The 19,836-nt window shown below is 37.5% G+C and overlaps 1 protein-coding gene across 8 annotated transcripts in view; it reads left to right on the forward strand.

Moving 5' to 3' along the window:
* Positions 1 to 19,836, forward strand: part of LOC139936925 (uncharacterized) — a 55,127-nt gene that overhangs the window by 4,812 nt on the left and 30,479 nt on the right. For all 8 annotated transcript variants that reach the window (XM_071931751.1, XM_071931753.1, XM_071931755.1 and 5 more), the window contains exons 4-15: positions 83 to 211; positions 550 to 749; positions 2,265 to 2,350; positions 3,384 to 3,484; positions 4,479 to 4,646; positions 14,475 to 14,541; positions 15,997 to 16,103; positions 16,448 to 16,564; positions 16,723 to 16,821; positions 17,853 to 17,912; positions 19,056 to 19,191; positions 19,542 to 19,726. In XM_071931751.1, the coding sequence (XP_071787852.1) occupies positions 83 to 211; positions 550 to 749; positions 2,265 to 2,350; positions 3,384 to 3,484; positions 4,479 to 4,646; positions 14,475 to 14,541; positions 15,997 to 16,103; positions 16,448 to 16,564; positions 16,723 to 16,821; positions 17,853 to 17,912; positions 19,056 to 19,191; positions 19,542 to 19,726 (1,455 nt within the window). The remainder of the gene's footprint in view (positions 1 to 82; positions 212 to 549; positions 750 to 2,264; positions 2,351 to 3,383; positions 3,485 to 4,478; positions 4,647 to 14,474; positions 14,542 to 15,996; positions 16,104 to 16,447; positions 16,565 to 16,722; positions 16,822 to 17,852; positions 17,913 to 19,055; positions 19,192 to 19,541; positions 19,727 to 19,836) is intronic.

A 19,836-nucleotide genomic window follows, 5' to 3' on the forward strand; every position in this document is an offset into this window, starting at 1 on the left:
CAAGTGAGAAGACTGGTCTTGGACAGTTACCAATAGTGTCCAGTGTCTTTAATTGCAGCTTTGATGGTTTTCTTATTTTCAGATTGAGCTTGAGAAGATCATCAAGGACACGATACTGAAGAGGAAGTACCAGCAAGAAGTGACCATCTTCATTGTGGGATACGAGACCAAGAACGGACAGCGACTGAAACTACTATCACAGATCAATGATGTGAGCAGACATTCTCTTAAGAATAAACTATATAAATAATAGTGAACTTGCATGTTCTTTTACATAACGTTACACAACACATAGGACCAACGGCTTTACGTCCCATCCAAAGGATGAAGCAATGGTTAAGTGTCTTGCTAAAGGACACAAGTGTCACGACTGGGGATTCGAACCCACACTCTGCTGATCAGAAACACCAGAGTTTGAATTCGGTGCTCTTAACCGCTCGGCCACGACACTTCCGAAAATATCCCTGTGTGTGTTTTCTGTGCCCCGACAAGTTAAAAAAACTCAGTCTAGTAAAACGTTTTGATTTTTTTTTCTCAAATGTTTTCTAGTTTTTCAGCACCTACATCAACAGCATCGATGAAGAAGAGATTACGCCCAAACCAGCCGTTGAGAACGAGATGGAAGAGATTTCAACCAGGGTCCAGGAAGCTATGGACACGGCATCCAGCGCTGCCCAGAGGCTGAACGACATCGGGACAGACTTATTCAACTTTGTGGAAAAGTTACATGGAGGGAAAGCTGCGTCAAAGTGAGTTTTATTTTTAGGTGGATATTACTGATATCTTGAATCTTGAATTGTTGTACTCTCCTAAAAGCATTGCTGCTGTCCTGGAGAGGGTGGGTTGCAAAATCCATTGTGCCCTGTGCTTGTGCTGTTAATATTTTGCTTATCAGATTAAGATACTGTCAATTTGTCCTGAGAGTGATTGGAAGCGCCATCCCTCTTATAGCTGACAGTGGTTCTCTCTGGAACCATTGCAGAGTTGTTGCAGATTTGTTGATTTAAAGTACAGGGCCCAATTTCATGGGTCCGCTTTCCGGAAGCAAAGATTCGGCACTAACGGAAGCAGGGAACTCTGTGCTTCATCAAGCGTAATCTCGGGGGTTAACAGAGAATTTTTGCTTGTGTGCGTGCATACTCTATGCTACTAGGCATTCTTCGCTTACACAGCTTGCGCAGAAACTCGATGAAAATGGAGATTGTAAGCGCAGTACTCAACGATGAGCAGAGCCGTTAAATTTTGCCCCGATCTTTGCAGAAGTTTGGGGATAGGATTTGAGGACACAGAAAAGAATCACCGACTTATCAGACCATGGCCCAATTACATGGCTCTGCTTACCGCCAAATTCTGCGCTTGCGATCACCTTTTCCGCTTACGCAAGCGCCAAATTTATGTGCTAGCTGTGAGAGCGTAGAACGCCTAGTAGCGTGGGGTATGCATGCGCACAAGCAAAATTTCCATGCTTACCTGTGAAAAATACTTGACGTAAGCGTGGACCCTGCTTCCAAAAGCGCCAGCCAGTTCTTTGCTTACGGTAAGCAGAGCCAAGGAATTGGGCCCATCTGTACAAATAAAAGTAAGAGTTGAAGACACCTGAGAACATGAGCGTAAACAGAGGTCATCATAGCATACCAAATGGAAAGGTTAGATCAAGCTTTGACATTGTTGAATACAGTGGTGATCTGCGCTAGTCACTAAGTGAGGGATACACTTAACTGATAACAGCCCAAGATCAACTGTCACCGGGGGTATTTTGCCTCCTACTCCTGCGGCTGAAACAGGGTTAACCCCTTTTAGGATGTAGACATTGATATCACCCACTAGGAGCCTAGCTGGTAGAGAAGAAAGCAATTATGGTTAAAGTGCCTTGCTCAAGGGCGCAAGTGTCATGACCGGGATTCAAACCCACACTCAGCTGTTGACAACATTAGAGCTTGGGTTCAGTGAACTAGACCGCTCAGCCAGAACACTTGAAGTAAATGAAGAATATTGGTAGTCTATAAGAGTTCAAATTGGGGCCTTTCTCAAACCTTGGCTTGGGCTCCGGCTCAGGCTAAGGCTCCGCGCGCTGAGTTCGCAGCTTGCCTTTAACCTGCATTTTGGAGCAGCGCGTATTGCACGGTTATCAGCACGCGGAGCCTGAGCCAGAGCCCAAGCTGAGCTTTGAAAAAGGCCCCTGGATTTCATACACGGGGCCCGTTTATGTCCCTAGATGGAGTGGTAGATGAATTGTCTCAATGTGATTTTGTTGACTCTTCTAGGAGCAAGAAGAAGTTAGAGAAGGCTTTGATGCAAGCCAAAGATGACATCATGAACCTGACAGAGAAACTCATGGGAGCCCAAACAGGTAAATTACATGTATGCCTTAAGCTTCTCCTGTCCATGGAGTAAATAATGTCTGGTTCAGGGCAAAACAGAATAATAAGTAGTTTTTGAAACCTTGCATGATAGGAGTATAATTGGGTGAAAATTGTGGTAGCACCATGTGAACATATCTTTTGAGATCTGCAAAGACGACACAGTTCCTCATGACATAGGCTTCCAGATTTGTGATATTTGACTCCCACTCTTTCCGACAATGGATCTCCCATATCAAAGTACATATCCCCTACCCCTTAGACTTGGGTCATTTACACCCTCAGTTAAGCTTGGGCGATATCGATTTATTTTATTCACGATATATCGCCGACAATATATCGCGATATTCGATATAATCGCGATTAATGAAATTTGATATAATCAGTCTTAAAACTCACAGTGAAAGTTGTAGAGAGACAGTCATAGCATAAGAGAGGTGTTCTAATGACCTATTCTTCTGGTTTTACTTCAAACCTATGGGGTGCAAGATGTCTCAGCTAGCAAATACATCGCGATATTTAATCGATATATCGATATATCGCGATATTTCGCGATATATCGATATTTCGATTAAAACCAAATCCATCCGATATCGAAATCGTTTCCAAGTTAATATCGCGATATTCGATAATATCGTGATATCGCCCAAGCTTACCCTCAGTCTCCTCTCGTTTCCCTCACCTTCCCAGGAATGAGATTTCTGCCTTTCACGGAATTCCGACTTTCCAACTTTGAAAATCTGTCTTATGTTTTCAGCACAGACTTTTTTTAAATCTCTAACTTTTGAAATGGCAGGTGGGTCATATCCTTTACTTGTCCGCGAACCCTTAAAAAATGGTTGTTGGTGATAAAAAAAAGGGGGGAAAGAAAAAGCATACAAAATAAAGTGTTTTCATAATTTTCTTGGGGATCGTGAGACACTGTTAAAAAGAATTGCTCCTTTGCTACCAAAATAGTCTGGTAGCATGCACTGCAGTTGTTTTTAAAATCACTGTATTACCATACGTTTCTTAAATTCACAGAAATTGAAGAGAAGGAGGACCAGATGACTAAACTGTACAAGCAGATTGACGTGAAGAACCTTGAAGTCATGAAGTACAAGAATAATGCTGAGACAGCTAAGGTATTGATTCCTGAAAGTTACTGCACAATAGATCTATTCTTTACCTATGACAGGCATAAGCCTTTTTGAGGTATAGCTGACGTGATAGGAGTGTACTGTTTGGTTTGGGTGCATACACACAAATTTACCCGAACCTTATAGTGTTGTAGCATTGTGTCCGCCATATCTGAAATTGGCTAATGGTATTTTTTCTACTTTAATCCGATTTCCGATTTTTGAGGGCCTCAGAAAATCAACCTAAATAGCCTGAAAATCATCTTAAAGTCTTAATCTTACATAAATATCAACTCTTGTACATGTATTTGGTATCATTTTCCCCCTTTTTTCCTCCTTTTTTCCAAGTGTCTAATATCATGCCTGTTGATCATTTGACACCTTATTATAGGAACAAGCTGCCATACTGGTCAGTCCAAAAGATGGACGCACATGTGGAAGGCACTCTTGTTTTAGAAAGGTCCTGGTTGGACATGCTGCCCTTCAATGAATGGCATACTATTGAAAGTCATCGGGGCAAAACAGAATAATCATTGTTGAAAACACTGACTTTGTGAAAAAAACATCCGAAATGTTCATCAAACTCCTGGCTGCCCTTACACAAGGGTGAAGATGTTTGAAAAGAAAAGAAGGGTCAAGAAAAAAAAATTCAGACGCTAGAGGGCAGCAGACGTAGTACTATTCTTGAAGAAGTATGCATGCTCAGACTATGAGGCCATGCCTGAATTTGTGTTGTGTATGAAGTGTGGACCTGATGGAGCAAAAGAGGTCCACATAATGCAGGTAATTGAAACAGTACTTGTATGGGGACCTACACAGCATATTTTGTACTGTCTATAGTCTCAAAGTTTCCAATGTAGTGCAAATTCGGTTCTGGCTTTTTTTGTTTGGAAATGCCTAGCAGCATCTTTCTCTAAGGTAATTTTTTTCAGCAACTTCCGATACACTAGTGCAAAAACTTTAAGAAATTTACTTTTCATTTTTCACAAATCCCTCTCAGAAAAATCTTGGCCAAGTTGAGGACCTGAAGCTTCAGATTCAGGAGAAGCAGGAAGAGATTGATAAACTTCATCGCTCGATGGCAGACCGTGACCTCAGCATGCAACAGATGGAACAGTCTAGAGAGACCACGCTGGTCAAACTACGTGCTGCTGGTGGTGAGAACGAGGTAAGTTGACAAAACCTTTTAAAATCGCAGAAGTGCCAGAACCATTTTTTCTTTGAGAGTACCACTGGCATTAAAGACACTGGACACTATTGGTAATTGTCAAAGGCTACTCTTTTCTGTTGGTGTATCTCAACATATGCACAAAATAACAAACCTGTGAAAATTTGAACTCAATTGGTCGTCGAAGTTGCGAGATAATAATGGAAGAAAAAAAAAACCATGTCACAAGAAGTTGTGTGCCTTTAGATGCTTGATTTCGGAACCTCAAAATCTAATTCTGAGGTCTAGAAATCAAATTCTTGGAAAATTAGTTCTTTCTCAAAAACTACGTTACTTCAGAGGGAGCTGTTTCTCACAATGTTTTTTACTACCAACAGCTCCGCATTGCTCGCTACCAAGTAAGTTTTTATGCTAACAATTATTTAGAGTAAATACCAATAGTGTCCACTGCCAAGAAACCCTGACTTAAAAAGTCAAAGGACAGGGATTCTAGATTTTGAGATGTTTAACAGGGATTCTGTTTGAGGATGCAGGAATTGTTGGTTCTTAATTAAGAAAAAACCTCAACAGACAACTTTTAGTGAATGTAATGTTTTAATCGTTATACAAACTAAGGTTTTTAGGGTTGTGTTTACTTTTGTTTCTGTCTTACATATTTATTTATTCTTAAATTCATGTATGCTCTGTTTTTTTAAATTATTTTTGATGTTCTTTAATTCATGTACAATCACTGTGCAATTCAGCCTTTGGGCTGCAGGGAGTGGTTTTAATAAACTGATAATAATAATTACAATATTAAAAACCATATTCATGCTGTTATAAAGTCTTAGACACGGATGCCAATTGGGTCTATGACTGGAATCGAGTCTGGAATCTCGGTCCGCTCAGACTTGGACCATGTCTGAAACGGCGACTTTTGCTACAGCTACGGCTAGATCAGAGCATCTGCCAGTGTTAAATAATAGGCATACGAGTCGCGCCATCTAGTCGCTGCTGTAGCCAAAGTCACCGTTTCGGACATGGCCTTTCCCCTGAGATACAATGAAATAAAACATTGGAAGCCTCATTTGTGCTTAGCTACTTTTTTTACTTAAAGGCAGTGGACACTATTGGTAATTACTCAAAATAATTATTAGCATAAAACATCACTTGGAAATGAGAAGTGGGGAGAGGTTGATAGTATAAAACTTTGTTAGAAACGGCTCCCTCTGAAGTGACGTAGTTTTCGAGAAAGAAGTAAGTTTATACGAATTTGATTTCGAGACCTCAAGTTTAGAATTTGAGGTCTCGAAATCAAGAATCTGAAAGCACACAACTTCGTGTGACAAGGGTGTTTTTTCTTTCATAGTTATCTCGCAACTCCGACGACCAATCAAGCTCAAATTTTCACAGGTTTGTTATTTTTTGCATATGTTGAGATACATCAAGTGAGAAGACTGGTCTTTGACAATTACCAACAGTGTCCACTGTCTTTAAGCAGCTCTATGAAATAGGGATCAGGTTTGAAGAATGATCCAGGAATATTTGTACTGGGAACACTGTATTGTTGGGAGAGAAAATCGAGCTTGAAGAGACCAAATAATTAAGCTAGCTCTTGGGGCTTGTCATACAAGGTAATTTTTAACAGACGACTTGGAGACGAACTGCTTGGCATAGAAAAAGAACACTTAGCACTTTTTGTACCAGTGTCTTGTATTGCTCTCCCCAAGAACAGTGTAATTGCTAAAATGTGAATATGTTTTCTGTGTGGACCTCACCTTGTACTGGTTGCCTGCAAATTTCCCTGTCTGGCGTGGCCTCCAGTCCGGCAACATCTGGCTGAAAAAGAATTTGTTAAATTGATGGCAATAATGTTCATATGCTTATCTTCTCGCCAAACTTATTAATATTTATGTTGCGTTGTACACACGCATTTAATATTTAACATGTATTTAATTTACATATCTTAAAAGTCAGTGTAGCATTTGTCAGTGATGAAGCAGAAGTAGAAGACTAGATTATAACTTATACAAACAAGACAGTCATAAATAGGCCACATGCAGTTTTGGGGATGGGGTTAGACCCAGGGCCCAGTTTCATAAAGCCTGTAACCACACAAACTTAATTGCTAAACACAGAAAAGTATTGGTTAGCTGAAACAGGTTACCAGCCAAAAGTATACTAAGTTTGCATTGTTGTGCCTGGTATCCCATTTAATTTCTGCTAAGCAAAGAAATTTGACAAGCAGTATTTTCTGCTTAACAGCTTTATAAAATTTGTTCCCTGGTTATTCAAAGTTATTTTTAAGTATGAAAGGTATGCTTGTCAAAAGTCATCACTTTTATCAGTGTGTGTGGAGTGCATGCCTGTGTCTACGGGCGCCCCCTATTGTACTGAACTGACTCATGTCTGCTCCGATCATTGTTAACCACTTGACACAAAACCAACCTTTACTGATAAACTTGTGTTACTTTTGTCATTTGTCATTCCTCAGTGTTGCTACATGTACATGTACATGTACTCTGGGAATATTTTGATCTCCGGTAGCATTCATATTTTGTCAGGTTTTAACAGGAATGAGTGTAAATCACTGGGATTATAGTAGCCCCCCCCCCATGCATATATACTAAGTAATTTTGACAGCTCCCCTTTGTACCATAAATGTTTTTGTGGATGTTTGTTTATACAGTTTGTTGCTTAAGGCTCGGAGGTCTATCAATCACCAATCTATACTTTAACAAAAGTTGTACTGTACATGTAGGCTATGTGGTACATATTTGAATTATGGCATGAATTTTTTTTCTTTTTCTGTTAGCCACTGGGATACTAAGTAAATTTATTCATTGTACAAAGTTGATGATGGTAAGTTGGTGACTTATTATGACACAATGTAAAGGTCCTAAAAAGGAAATAGTTTTAAGATGGTTTATATTTTTAAAACGTTAATTTCTAATCAATAACTTAAGCTGCATACAGCATTCTCCTAAAGACGATCAGGGCACACTGATCAAACTGTCAAGTTGTCAAATCACTGGCTCTTTTCAGAACCACCACAACTCAAAGAGGATTTTATTAAGTAGGCGTACATGAAAATTGTACTCCCCGCCGTTTCAAATCCTGCTTAACAAATTTGATTGCATTCACTTTTTAAAATCTCTGATATGAAATCCCTTTTATTCGTTTATTTCTAAAAGAGTAGAATGGGAATCACTCCCCTCCCCCCTGAAAAAAAAATCAACTAAAAAACAAAAACCAACAGCAACAACAACAGCGACAAATAAAAACGCTATGTAAGTCAACCCCTTTAAAAATTTATGAAGCCATAAATCCATCCGAAGTTTCTTCAAAGTCTTGATCCCCTCCACGATGAGGTCACGACCGCCATCGAGGTCGACTGTGTGCAAATCAGGTAGTACTAGGGGTTGTAGTTGCCATGGTGTTTGTCAACAGAGTTGGACCAATGAGGGAGTGTGCCACATGGAGCCGTAGTGCAGCAGTGAAGCAGAGGCTCTACACAGCACACAACGGCGTTTGTCTGTGGGCAAGGCTATGATCAACAACCTGTAGGCCTAACAAGTACATGGAGTACTACTGCCAAGAGAGGTGCTGACAACATTTTGAAGGGGGTTAGTTTATTGACTTAGTAGTAGCCTTTTAAAAAAAGATATTTTTGTCTGCAAACATTGCTTGTTGGATAAGGATTTTCTGGTCTGTTTACAACACGGCTTGTCTATTATTGCCAACGTGTACAAGTACAGCAAGTACTTTTACTGAGAGGGGTCAGTTGATGGACTTCAAAATTTGATATTTTTGTCCGTGCACATTGCTTATTGGATAATGGGTTTCTAAAAAGGATAGTGGCGTTGGACAGGTAGGCTTTGTTGTATGTTATCAATATCATGTATATTTTCTCCATGGTGTGATTCGAAAAACTTGTTTCTTTCAGGTTGTATTAAGATGAAAAATATATGGGTCTAACAAGTTTGCTTTATATTTCTCAAAAAAGTATATAGTTTCAAAATATAGTTTCAAAATGTTTTAAAAAATAATATTGTAGGCCTACAAATGTATACATGTTTAAAAGTGTCATTGCCCTACATGTACAAGTTTTTGAGAAAACGGTAAAACAATATAAATTCTCGTTAACGAGAATTACGGATTTGTTATAAACACATGTCATGACACGGCGAAACGCGCGAAAACAGGAGTGGGTTTTCCCGTTATTTTCTCCCGACTCCGATGACCGATTGAGCCTAAATTTTCACAGGTTTGTTGTTTTATATATAAGTTGTGATACACGAAGTGTGGGACTTGGACAATACTGTTTACCGAAAGTGTATAATGGCTTTAAACAATGCTTTATTGCCTTGTTACTTTTGTAATTATATTTTCATCAGTAATTCACCATAATTTACTGCATGAGGGCTTATAACTGTTACTAAATTCATGTGATGCATGAATGAAATGCAAAACAAACTATTATTAAAATAACAGACGAGGTAAGGCAACAAACATTTTTTTCATTCTCTCAGTTTCACAAAAGTAAACTCTTGGTTTTTGGGTGCTGGCAAGAGTATCGCCGAAATTGAGCTGTTTTATAAAGGTTCGGCATACTTTGTCCATCCCTTTCGGAGAACGGTTTGATTCAGGAGTTGTTTTCAAAATTATCCTGGTTACATACACTTTGCTTGTCAAGCCACAGGGGGCCTCTTCAGGCCTGTTTAGGCTCCTTAAGCATTGATTTAGCCACAACCAAACACTGTGGAGGGCTTAAGGTCACCCAGGTTGGTAATAAAATACAGCAGGTGCATCTAAGGGGTAACTTTAATATAAGAATTATAATAACCTCCCTTGCAGAGAAAAGAGCTTCAAGAACCTATAGCCACCAAGGATGGTTTCACTTTATTGTAGAATTTGACATTTTTGTTACTTGTGTAGATTTGAAATGTGTTTCTAAAGGTGAAATGATCCAAATGAGTTGTTGTTATTATACACAACTTCATGATAATTTTAACTGAACTTAAAGACAGTGGACACTATTGGTAATTGTCGAAGACTAGTCTTCACAGTTCGTGTATCTCAACAATGCATAAAACAACAAACCTGTGAAAAATTGAGCTCAATCGGTCGTCGAAGTTGCGAGATAATAATGAAAGAAAAAACACCTATGTCACACGAAGTTGTGTGCTTTCTGATGCTTGATTTCGAGACCTCAAATTCTAAACTTGAGGTCTCAAAATCAAAATCGTGGAAAATTACTTCTTTCTCGAAAACTACGTCACTTCAGAGGGAGCTGTTTCTCACAATGTTTCATACCATCAACCTCTCCCCATTACTCGTAATCAAGAAAGGTTTTATGATGATAATTATTTTGAGTAATTACCCTTAGTGTCCACTGCCTTTAACCCATACTTACTTCCTAGTTTTTTGGACTGGAGATTTGAGGTCTACCTTTGTTGGGTGCTCCCTCTATTATTAACCTTTTTGTTTAGGCCCATATTTTTCTTTTAGTATATTATAAATAAAATTTAATTGATGGAATAATTTTCTGATGTTAACTAAACTAAAGCTCATTCTTCCTGGCTTTGAGACTGGAGTTGAGTATAATTTTAGGTCTACACTTTGTTCTGTGCTCACTCTATTATTAACAATTGTTTTTTATATTCCTTTTTAACTTATTGTATGCTATAAAAAAAACGTGATTGATGGAATAATTTACTAAATGTCACGATAATGTTAACTGAACTTAAAGCCCATTTTTTCCTGTCTTTTAGACAGGAGTTGAGAATAACTGTAGGTCTATACTTGTTCTGTGCTCCCTCTGTTATTAACTTTTTTTGTATATTTCTTTTTACATTATTGTATTATGTTTTATAAAAATTGATTGATGGAATAATTTTCTGAATTTCATAATATTTACTGAACTAAACCCCTACTTCTTCCTGTCTTTTTAATTTTTTTAACTAACTTAGCTTAAAATAGAGTATATTCTTGCTAATTCTACAACTTTGGAATTCTGAACTGCCAAAAATCTTTCTAAAAGCTCAAGGCACAGCCTATGGATTGAAACTTCCCTGTCCTGTCTTTTTTATTTTGTTTTTTAACTAACTTAGCTTAAAATAGAGTATATTCTTGCTAATTCTACCACTTTGGAATTCTGAACTGCCAAAAATCTTTCTAAAAGCTCAAGGCACAGCCTATGGATTGAAACTTCCCACATCACAACTCACGGATCAGTGCTCACATTCTCTCCGAGCTTTTGAACACACTTCAATCTTTTGAAAATCTTTTAAACTGCAAGAAGCATTCCTAGCAAAACTTTTTTTTTCTCGATTTTGATTGATGCAATTTGTTCTTCTTCTTTTGACCGAGCCAGCCATCGATTTCACAAAGAATTAGGACTCATCTTATCTCGAGTTAGGACGAGTAACTCGTCCTAACTTAGGATTAATCTTAAGGTCTGCATGCTACAATGCAGGGTTGGGACGCGTCTGAAGTCCTAAGATTAGTCTTAAGTTAGAAAGAGTTTTGTGAAATCAACGGCAGGATCCATACTCTTCCCCAATTTTATAAAGCCTGTAGGCACAACAACTTGCTAAGCACAAAAAATCTCTTTTAGAAAAAAAACACGCAACTTGCTAAAATTCCACAAATTTCACCTTTTACAACTAAGACCTCTGTATTGTTTTGCTTAGCATTTCTAAACTTTCTGATATTTGGCCCTTGGCCCCATTATAGGTTGATACACGATAAGCAGAAGGCAATGCAATCAGACTCATGAGTTTTGAAGCTAAAAAAGTTTGAAAGAAGGATCTTTCACAGCGTTGATTCAAATGTTTCTCAGTACCTTTCTGGGCTAAAAAACATGTCTGGTTAAGTAGCTCTACCTCCATTTTAATTGATATAGTTCAATTTTGAAGAATATTGAATTTAAGGGCTCTAAAATGGTATACAAATTGCATAAAGCACAAAATACTTGGTAAATGAAATTGGCTCAATCGGGATATTCCAACAAATTCTTCATGTTGATTCTCCAGTCGATCAATTAAAAAACAATTTTGATTTTTTATTGTTACCTTTATTTACAAAATGTGTATCTTTGAAAAGCATGGATGGCATAACGCACACAATGTTGACCTAACAGATGCTAATATTTAACCTTCTCTCCCCTCCTAACTTTATAGCTTATTAATCCAACTAATATTTCTATATTCTCTCTTTCTCCCGCCATTCCTCGCTTGCCTGGAATATCTGTTCTACTTCCTCAGAAGAGACAAGTAATGTTTCCCCCTCTGTAGTTAACATAAGATCACATCATTTATGTTTCATTGTGACTCGACAATCCCACCCATCCATTCATCACTCACCATGCACCATACTCGTAACATTCACCATGCCTTGAATTTCATTCTTAAAGGAACACGTTGCCTTGGATCGGTCGAGTTGGTCTTTGAAAAGCGTTTGTAACCATTTTTTATAAAATGCATATGAGTAGAAAGATGTTGTAAAAGTAGAATACAATGATCCACACAAACATGCCTCGAAATTGCGTGGTTTTTCTTTTACCTTGTCGACTAACACGTCGGCCATTTATGGGGGTCAAAATTTTGACTCCCATAAATGGCCGACCATGTTAGTTCGCACAGTAGAAAGAAAACCACGCAATTTCGAGGCAAACTTGTGTGGATCATTGTATTCTACTTTTAAAACATCTTTCCAACCATAAGCATTTTATAAAAAACGGTTACAAACGCTTTTGTTTTGACCAACTCGTCCGATCCAAGGCAACGTGTTCCTTTAAAGGGGCAAAGCCTTTTTCCTCCACTTCTATGAGGAAAAAAATTAATTTGTATAGTAACTTTGCAAAGGGCATCAAGACAGCTTTTTGAAAATGGGCCCTGGACCACATTTTTTAAAAGATGCGGAACCAGGTGATTTAGTGCTTATCTGTGCAATTTTCATTTCAAACCACTGCTAATGAAAAGCATGGAAAGAGACATGCTACGGCCATGTCCAAGTTAGCGGCTACAACTAGGGATACATTATGCGTTGAAGTATAGTACATCCTTAGCAACTCCCTTGGCAACAGTCAGAGCCGTAGCTGTAGCCGCCAATTTGGACACGGCTTAACCTTCCTGTGTTTACTTTTCAGCAATGAATGATAAACCAATTCTTATCCATTGTACATGCGCAATCTGGCTGTCATAGTTTCTTTCTTAATTATTGCCCTTAAGCACATTTTCTGCTTAAGTAAGCAGACTAATTTACTTATGGGGTAAGCAACTTTATGAAAGTGACTCTTGGATGGTACAACAATAAGTTGGGTCAGGATTTGAGAAGTGACTGTGAAGAAAATATATTACAAAGTTTACTGACTATGAATTGAAGAGCTTCTCAAACAACCAATCATTCGGATCTTTACCGTGAATGTTTTAAATCTTGACCTGTTGAAAAAAAAAGGCTTGGTACTGACAGTTTCTGGATATAGACATCCTGTTTAAATATTTCATTTAAACTCACTTGCAAAACATGAGTGAACAAACTGAACACCCTCTCTTCAATTGAGAGGAAATGTTTACTACTTATTTCAACTGTGTTTGATTGTTTAAGGATGTTTGCAAAATTGTCTTCCAGTTCTGTCCAAGTTTTTGTTGATTGTGCTTGAAATACAAATTGTAGATTTTAATTCTTTTCATCGGTTTATTTTTGGTGTGCTGTACTTTTTAGTTTTGCTGGAGTGTTAAGGCCAAGTCACACTGCAGCGATAACAAAAACGATAACGATCACGACAAAAAGATATCGCATTCTATTGGTTGACTTGCTCCACGCAGAATACGCACACGCTCATTCAACCAATAGAATGCGTTCTGTTTGCGTCGTGATCGTTATCGTTTTCAGTTTCGTCATCGCTGCGGTGTGTCTCGGCCTTCATACTTGAATGTACATGTACCTCATTTTGCTCTGAGCTTGATGTGATGGAGCTGTGGTAGTCAGATCTTTACTGCACTTGGACCATCGGTATAATCACCAATGTTCATTGTCCATCCATTTTGATTTTTCTCCCATTCAAATCAATGTAATCAAAGTGAGGCTGGAAGGCCAAATGTTTTGGTTTGAATCTGTCTATATCATTAATATGGCATGTCAAAAAATGTGTATTAATGTTTTTTTAAAGCACCGTGAGACATACTATTCATTTCATGAGTTGTTTTCTTTTAAAAATCAAATCACCATGTATGTTTGTATTGTTTTTGTTTCATAAAATATTGCCAAAATTTCATCATCTAGCCCAAGCGCCCTCTGTTGAGGGAATTTTCACCCTTAATCCACGCAAATCCTTCACCTGTTCCTCAATGCACACACACTGCTCTATAAAACCTGCAGACTCGATATTGACAAAATCCCCAGATATCTTGTCCATCAGTTCACAAAAACCTAGTGTTAGTGAGAATCCCCCAAAAATCAATTTTATCACTAAGCTCTTGTGTGGCCTCCAAAGTTTGATTGATTTTGTTTCTTCATGAAAGATAATCCTTTCAGAAAACTGGCTGTACAGAGGAACATTGTAAAGCCGCCACCACTATCCTGTAGTTTCAGTTAGACATGAAGGCAAGAGAGGTCATTGGCTATTGATCTTAAATTATCCTAGTCAACAAGTGGTAGTTTGGAGCACCCCGTACCACACTTGGATTGACGTTAACTTACAAGAAAGTCCTCCGTTTAAACAGTTGTTTGCCTTTTTTTTCACGTGAGGCTTGGCATTTTTCTGCACTTTGTCATCAGTTTTCATGCAACCTGTAAGGATGACTTCCTAATTTTTGTGTGTGGATTTCGTTTACTGTCTTACAGCACACAATCGACAAACTTCAGTCGAAGGTATCAACGCTCCAAGTGCAGTTGGAAGAGTCCAGAAACGGTAATGAAATATTTATTAAACACGAAGGATGACAATTATTGGAACATGTCACTGTAATTTATTCATAAGATTTTCAGGTTACTTCTGGAGTGTTCCAATTGATTTTAAAAGAGATGGTATAGTGGTAACAACTGGTTTTGAATATGTTTGTTATTTAAACACGATGTCACATAATTTATTCAGTGATGACTTGTTTGTTAGAGGAAAATAAATTGTTCTGAAAACATCTTCTGTATTGGTTTACATTATACCAGAATTATTTTTGCCTTGAAACGGACCGTGCACTTTTCATAGTTTGTGTTCAATATCTCTTGCTGTCACATGGTTTTGTCAAAAACACTGAATAATTGTGATAAGAAAATATAAGTCGGCCAAATCAGGCTGCTGAAAAAAGATGACCCATTATGAAAGTGTGTCACTTTTATCAGTTGTGTACATTTACTGTTTAAACAAACATACATATCCAGGTTGCACTCCAGAGCGTCTGTCACAAAACAAGTAGTATTAATTGTTTAGTGTCTGAACAAAATTCATACATAGCTTTTCTCACTGTAACCTTTGCCTTTGATTTCATTTTTTTAAACTTTTTTTTTTAGGAACAGTTATGGATGTTGAATCTGGAAAAAAAGTAATTTTGTGGGCCCTTACAAAATATATAAAAGTCCTTAATTAAACTCTTCAAATTTAGTTAAGGAATTTTATTAATTTAATCAAAAGAATCATTAGAAATTATTAAACTGAGTTATTTGAAGCCTCAAAAAAAGGATGTGAGTCGTTAGAGCTGTTTCTCACTGCTTTATTCCCTTGTTTTTGGTCTTACAATGTAAATGCTGTACAAGGCGGCATTGAAAGGGTCTTAAAAATTCTTAAAATTGACTTTTTGAAGTGTGCAGATACCCTGTATTTTTCTGCATTCAAAATGACAATATTTCTTGAAGGATTTTTATCTTTTTGTTACTAGACTAGATCTAGGGATGTTAAATTCGGAAAAGTAAGTTATTTTAAAGACAATGGACACCTTTGGTAATTGTCAAAGAGTAGTCTTCTCACTTGGTGTATCTCAACATATGCATAAAATAACAAACCTGTGGAAATTTGAGCTTGATTGGTCGTCAGAGTTGCGAGATAACTATGAAAGAAAAAAACACCCTTGTCACATGAAGTTGTGTGCTTTCAGATGCTTGATTTTGAGACCTCAAATTCTAAACTTGAGGTCTCGAAATCAAATTCTTCAAAAATTACCTCTTTCTCAAAAACTACGTCACTTCAGAGGTAGCCGTTTCTCACAATGTTTTATACTATCAACCTCTCCCCATTACTCGTTACCGAAGGAGGTTTAACGCTGATAATTATTTTGAGTAATTACCAATAGTGTCCACTGCCTTTAAATAAAAATCATTTGTTCTTTCTTTATGACAACATTTCTTGAGTGAATATCATCGTTTTTCTCCCCAGACCTCCAGAGGCATCATGAGTCTACCATCGTCTCTCTCAAACATCAGCACAATGGTCAGATTGAGGCAGTGAAAGCAGAGTACCAGCAGAAGATTGATAAACTAGAGGTACACATTAAACTCATGGCCTGTTTTAATCAAGTTTTTTTATACACACCAATTTTCTAAGAATATCAAAATTATGCACTACCTGCTGCAAAAAAATATGATATTTTCTCAAATGTATAAAAAGCCTGATCTTTTATCTGATTCTTTTGTGCTGAGGATTGTTTCCAAAAGCTCTTTGTGAAACTCCAGGAGGAAAAGTCATCATTTCAAAGTACCTCCTCAAAGTTTGGAGCATGGTTTCAGACATGTTAGTAAGCGCTGACTCTCACCCCTGTGTATCTTGTACATACAATATTTAGACAAGCAAAATTCTCATTTTTTGTGTTCTTTCTTTCATTTCTCAGGAGGAGTTAGCGAATAAAGTGAAGCACTGGGCGCCAGAATCAGACGACGAATCAGAGAAGCCTAGCTTCAGCAGAAAGTCCAGTCAGTTGGACCTAGCTAGCCGCAAATCCAATCGGGTAGGTCTGAAGTTTCACTGTTGATATGTGTATACATTTATATTTACTTCAAAAATTAACTTGAATATTTTTTTTAAGAGTTGTATTTAATGTTGCACTTAAACTTGTCATCTTTTAACGTAAATTTTCTCCGATCCCAATTTGCTTTCCCCGGTAAGTACCCGGAATTGGAGCACAAAATGTCGCAGACAGAGGGCCTAGAGTTTGTCCCTGGTAGAGGTCTAGCCTCCCAGCCATTGTCTGAAAACGACCTCAGCGTGAGTCTCAAGATTTCACAAAATATTTGCTGTGCTTGGGGTTTTTTTTATTTTGAAAAGTGATGATCTTTCATCATTTAATATGGATTTTGAAGATTGTTTTTTAATATGTGTGCTGTGATGGAGTTTGTCCGTGATGCAGAGATCTATTAGATTTTTACATCTGTAGTTTTATTTCAAGACGCTTTCGATCTTAACTCTGTCATCCACCACTCGGAATTATGGGATGCCTCTTGTACCAAGGCTACTACATTTGTCAGATTCAAACTTGTGATGTCCCTTTTCAGGTGAACCTCACATTAAAACGAGTTGGGTGATCCAACCACAGCCACTATTTCGATATGGCATGAACTAATGAAAAGTTCCCTTTCCAACAAATAAATTTGGGACTGACTAACCATGATGTGAAATAATCAAAATAATACTGTGATTTTCACAATGCACGTGAGTGATTTGAAAAGATTGCAGTTTTTACCACAAAAGTTCTTTAAGCATGTATGTTTACTTCCATAATACTAAAAGCAGGCATGATGTCATTCTTACCTTGGCCCGATTTCCTATTTTTTTTGGTGATAACAACAAATTTGAATATTTGTATTAAATAGACTGAAAAGTGTAATAAAGCCTACACCATGTGTACATGCAGGGCCCAATTTCATAGAGCTGCTAAGCACACAAATTTGCTTAGCATGAAATTTCTTCCTTCATAAAAACAGGATTACCGATGAAATTTCCATTTGTTTCATATTGCTTGTTACTGGTATTCAGCTGTTGTTTGCTTGTCCTGAAAATCACGTGGAAATTTGGCTGGTTATCCTGTTTTTATCAAAGAAGAAATTTCTTGCTTAGCAAATTTTTGTGCTTAGCAGCTCTATGAAATTGGGCCCAGGTCAGCCCTTGTACTCGTTTAAAAAATAATCCTTCTTTTTTCCATTAGCCAAATATCATGCCTCTGAAAGAAACTCAGTCTTCCTAAATAAACATTTGGATATTGAGTGTTTTATTTTCATCATTGTTGTTCATTTTAATAGTTGAAAGATGATAAGAGTGTCCCGCCCAGTCGGCAGTCATCAAACATCCATAAGAAAGTGGTAAGAAAATGTGTTTTCATGCTTCAAGAAAAAGCAACATTTCATAATAATTTTAAACTTGTATCTGTTTGGGAATGAAAAAGAGAAAAACTTCATTAGCAGAAGCAACATTCTATTTTTTTTAAATATATATATTGTAGTATTTGTCACTTCGTATTTTACCAAATAATCTTGGTCAGTTATTGCTTAATTTGCAGAACAAAGAAATGACAACACAGACATGTAGTTTTTAAGAGTTCCACACATTTCTGTGTTGCAGAAATATAAGAATATTAGTTGTTTTCCTTTGATTGTTCCATTCCAAAGCCAGACACTTTCTGCTGAAACTCAAAAGTGAGTTTTTTTGCTCATACAATTTTTGTTTTGGGCTGTTTTTTTACTTAATGAAGACAAGTTGATAAAGTACTCTTTAAATCATGCAAAAAAGTGTCTAGTTCTACCGAACAAAAACAGTCTTTATTTTTCTTATTTGAACCGATAACTTTGATTTATCAGTTTGCATTCCTCACTGCACTAATCGGGATGTCACCCAAGCTGGCTCGAGTGAGTGATAAACCAAAAGACTTCATACAAACCGGTTCCCTGTGATCAAATTACAATGAGTTATCAGGTTGCCATTGAACCCTGTATCACTGGTGTCCCGCTCGTTGTAACATGATGCGTTCACATCACAATAGACTCTTTGTGGTGATTTGTACAATTGTCTGAGACAGGCAGCAGTGAAAGAAATACTGTGATGGCTTTTTAAACTTTTTAAGCGGATTGTATTCCCTTGGTTTTTTAGAGTCATTCACATTGAGTCAATTCCACTAAGATTCCGAGAACCTTATCATAGAATTTGTGGAAAGAATCGTTTAAAATTGTGCTCCTGTTATTGAGAAAACTGCAAACATTTACTAACTGGAAATTGTTTACGGGCAACTTGGAGTAAACCAACAGCACTGCATGTACATTGTAAAAGGAGTGCTTTTTAGTGCTTTTTACAAATATTTTTTACAATATCTTACTCTCCCAAGAGAATTTTTTCAATAATTCTGAGAAGCAATTTGCAAGTGGAAAAAGACCAGAGTCAAAATTTCACACACAGAGAAAAAAATTATAAATTGTGTCCTTCCTAAAATGTGTATGTTTTCCGTTCAATAGGACTCTTTGAGCAGACAGAGTAGTATTACAACACCAGCTCAGGAAACGTCCAAACCAACTCCAAAAGAGACTCCAGACACGCCTAAATCTCAGAAGTCAGACACGTCTAAGGGGTCCAAGCCCAACACACCTAAAGGTATGTGGTTTTACTTCGGCAAGAAACACTTATCTTCAGTAGCACAACTAGACATTTTCATTTGGGGAGGTGGAAGTGGTAGTGAATAAATTTTTGATATTATCAAAAATATTTGTTATTAATTTTTTTTTATCTTGTTTTTCTTATTTTTTTATTATTAACTATTATTATTATTATTATTATTATTATTATTATTACTTTTTTTTTTTTTTTTGGGGGGGGGGGGGTGGCTGTAAGAGGGTTAAAGGGTTCTGAGCTGAGAGCTCATCCAGCCGTCCCCCTAACTGGTTATGCCAAGCACTTCAGACACATAACAGTTGTTTCTCCTTGACATATGATTCATTTCCTAGCTACCGATAGTACCGACTCCGCTGCCAAGGTGGCCACGCCTAAGAAAGCCGGCCGTAACAAGTCCAACCTGGAGCCCGTCCATGAGGTGCCCTTCGAGGAGAAGATTCCAATCGAAGATGAGGGACGATGGGAGAAAGTTCCTCAGGAGAAGCTTCCTTCAGCCTTTAAGCAGTACCGGAAAGAGGTATTTTAAGATACTTGAGTTGGAGTTCAAACTTAATGCATGGTGGAAATACAATCTACATAGTAGACAATAGTAAACAAAAAAGCTGTGGGTAAAAAACCAGAACTAAT

Source organism: Asterias amurensis, chromosome 5 (genome assembly GCF_032118995.1).
Source record: "Asterias amurensis chromosome 5, ASM3211899v1".
NCBI classification, from domain to species: Eukaryota; Metazoa; Echinodermata; class Asteroidea; order Forcipulatida; family Asteriidae; genus Asterias; species Asterias amurensis.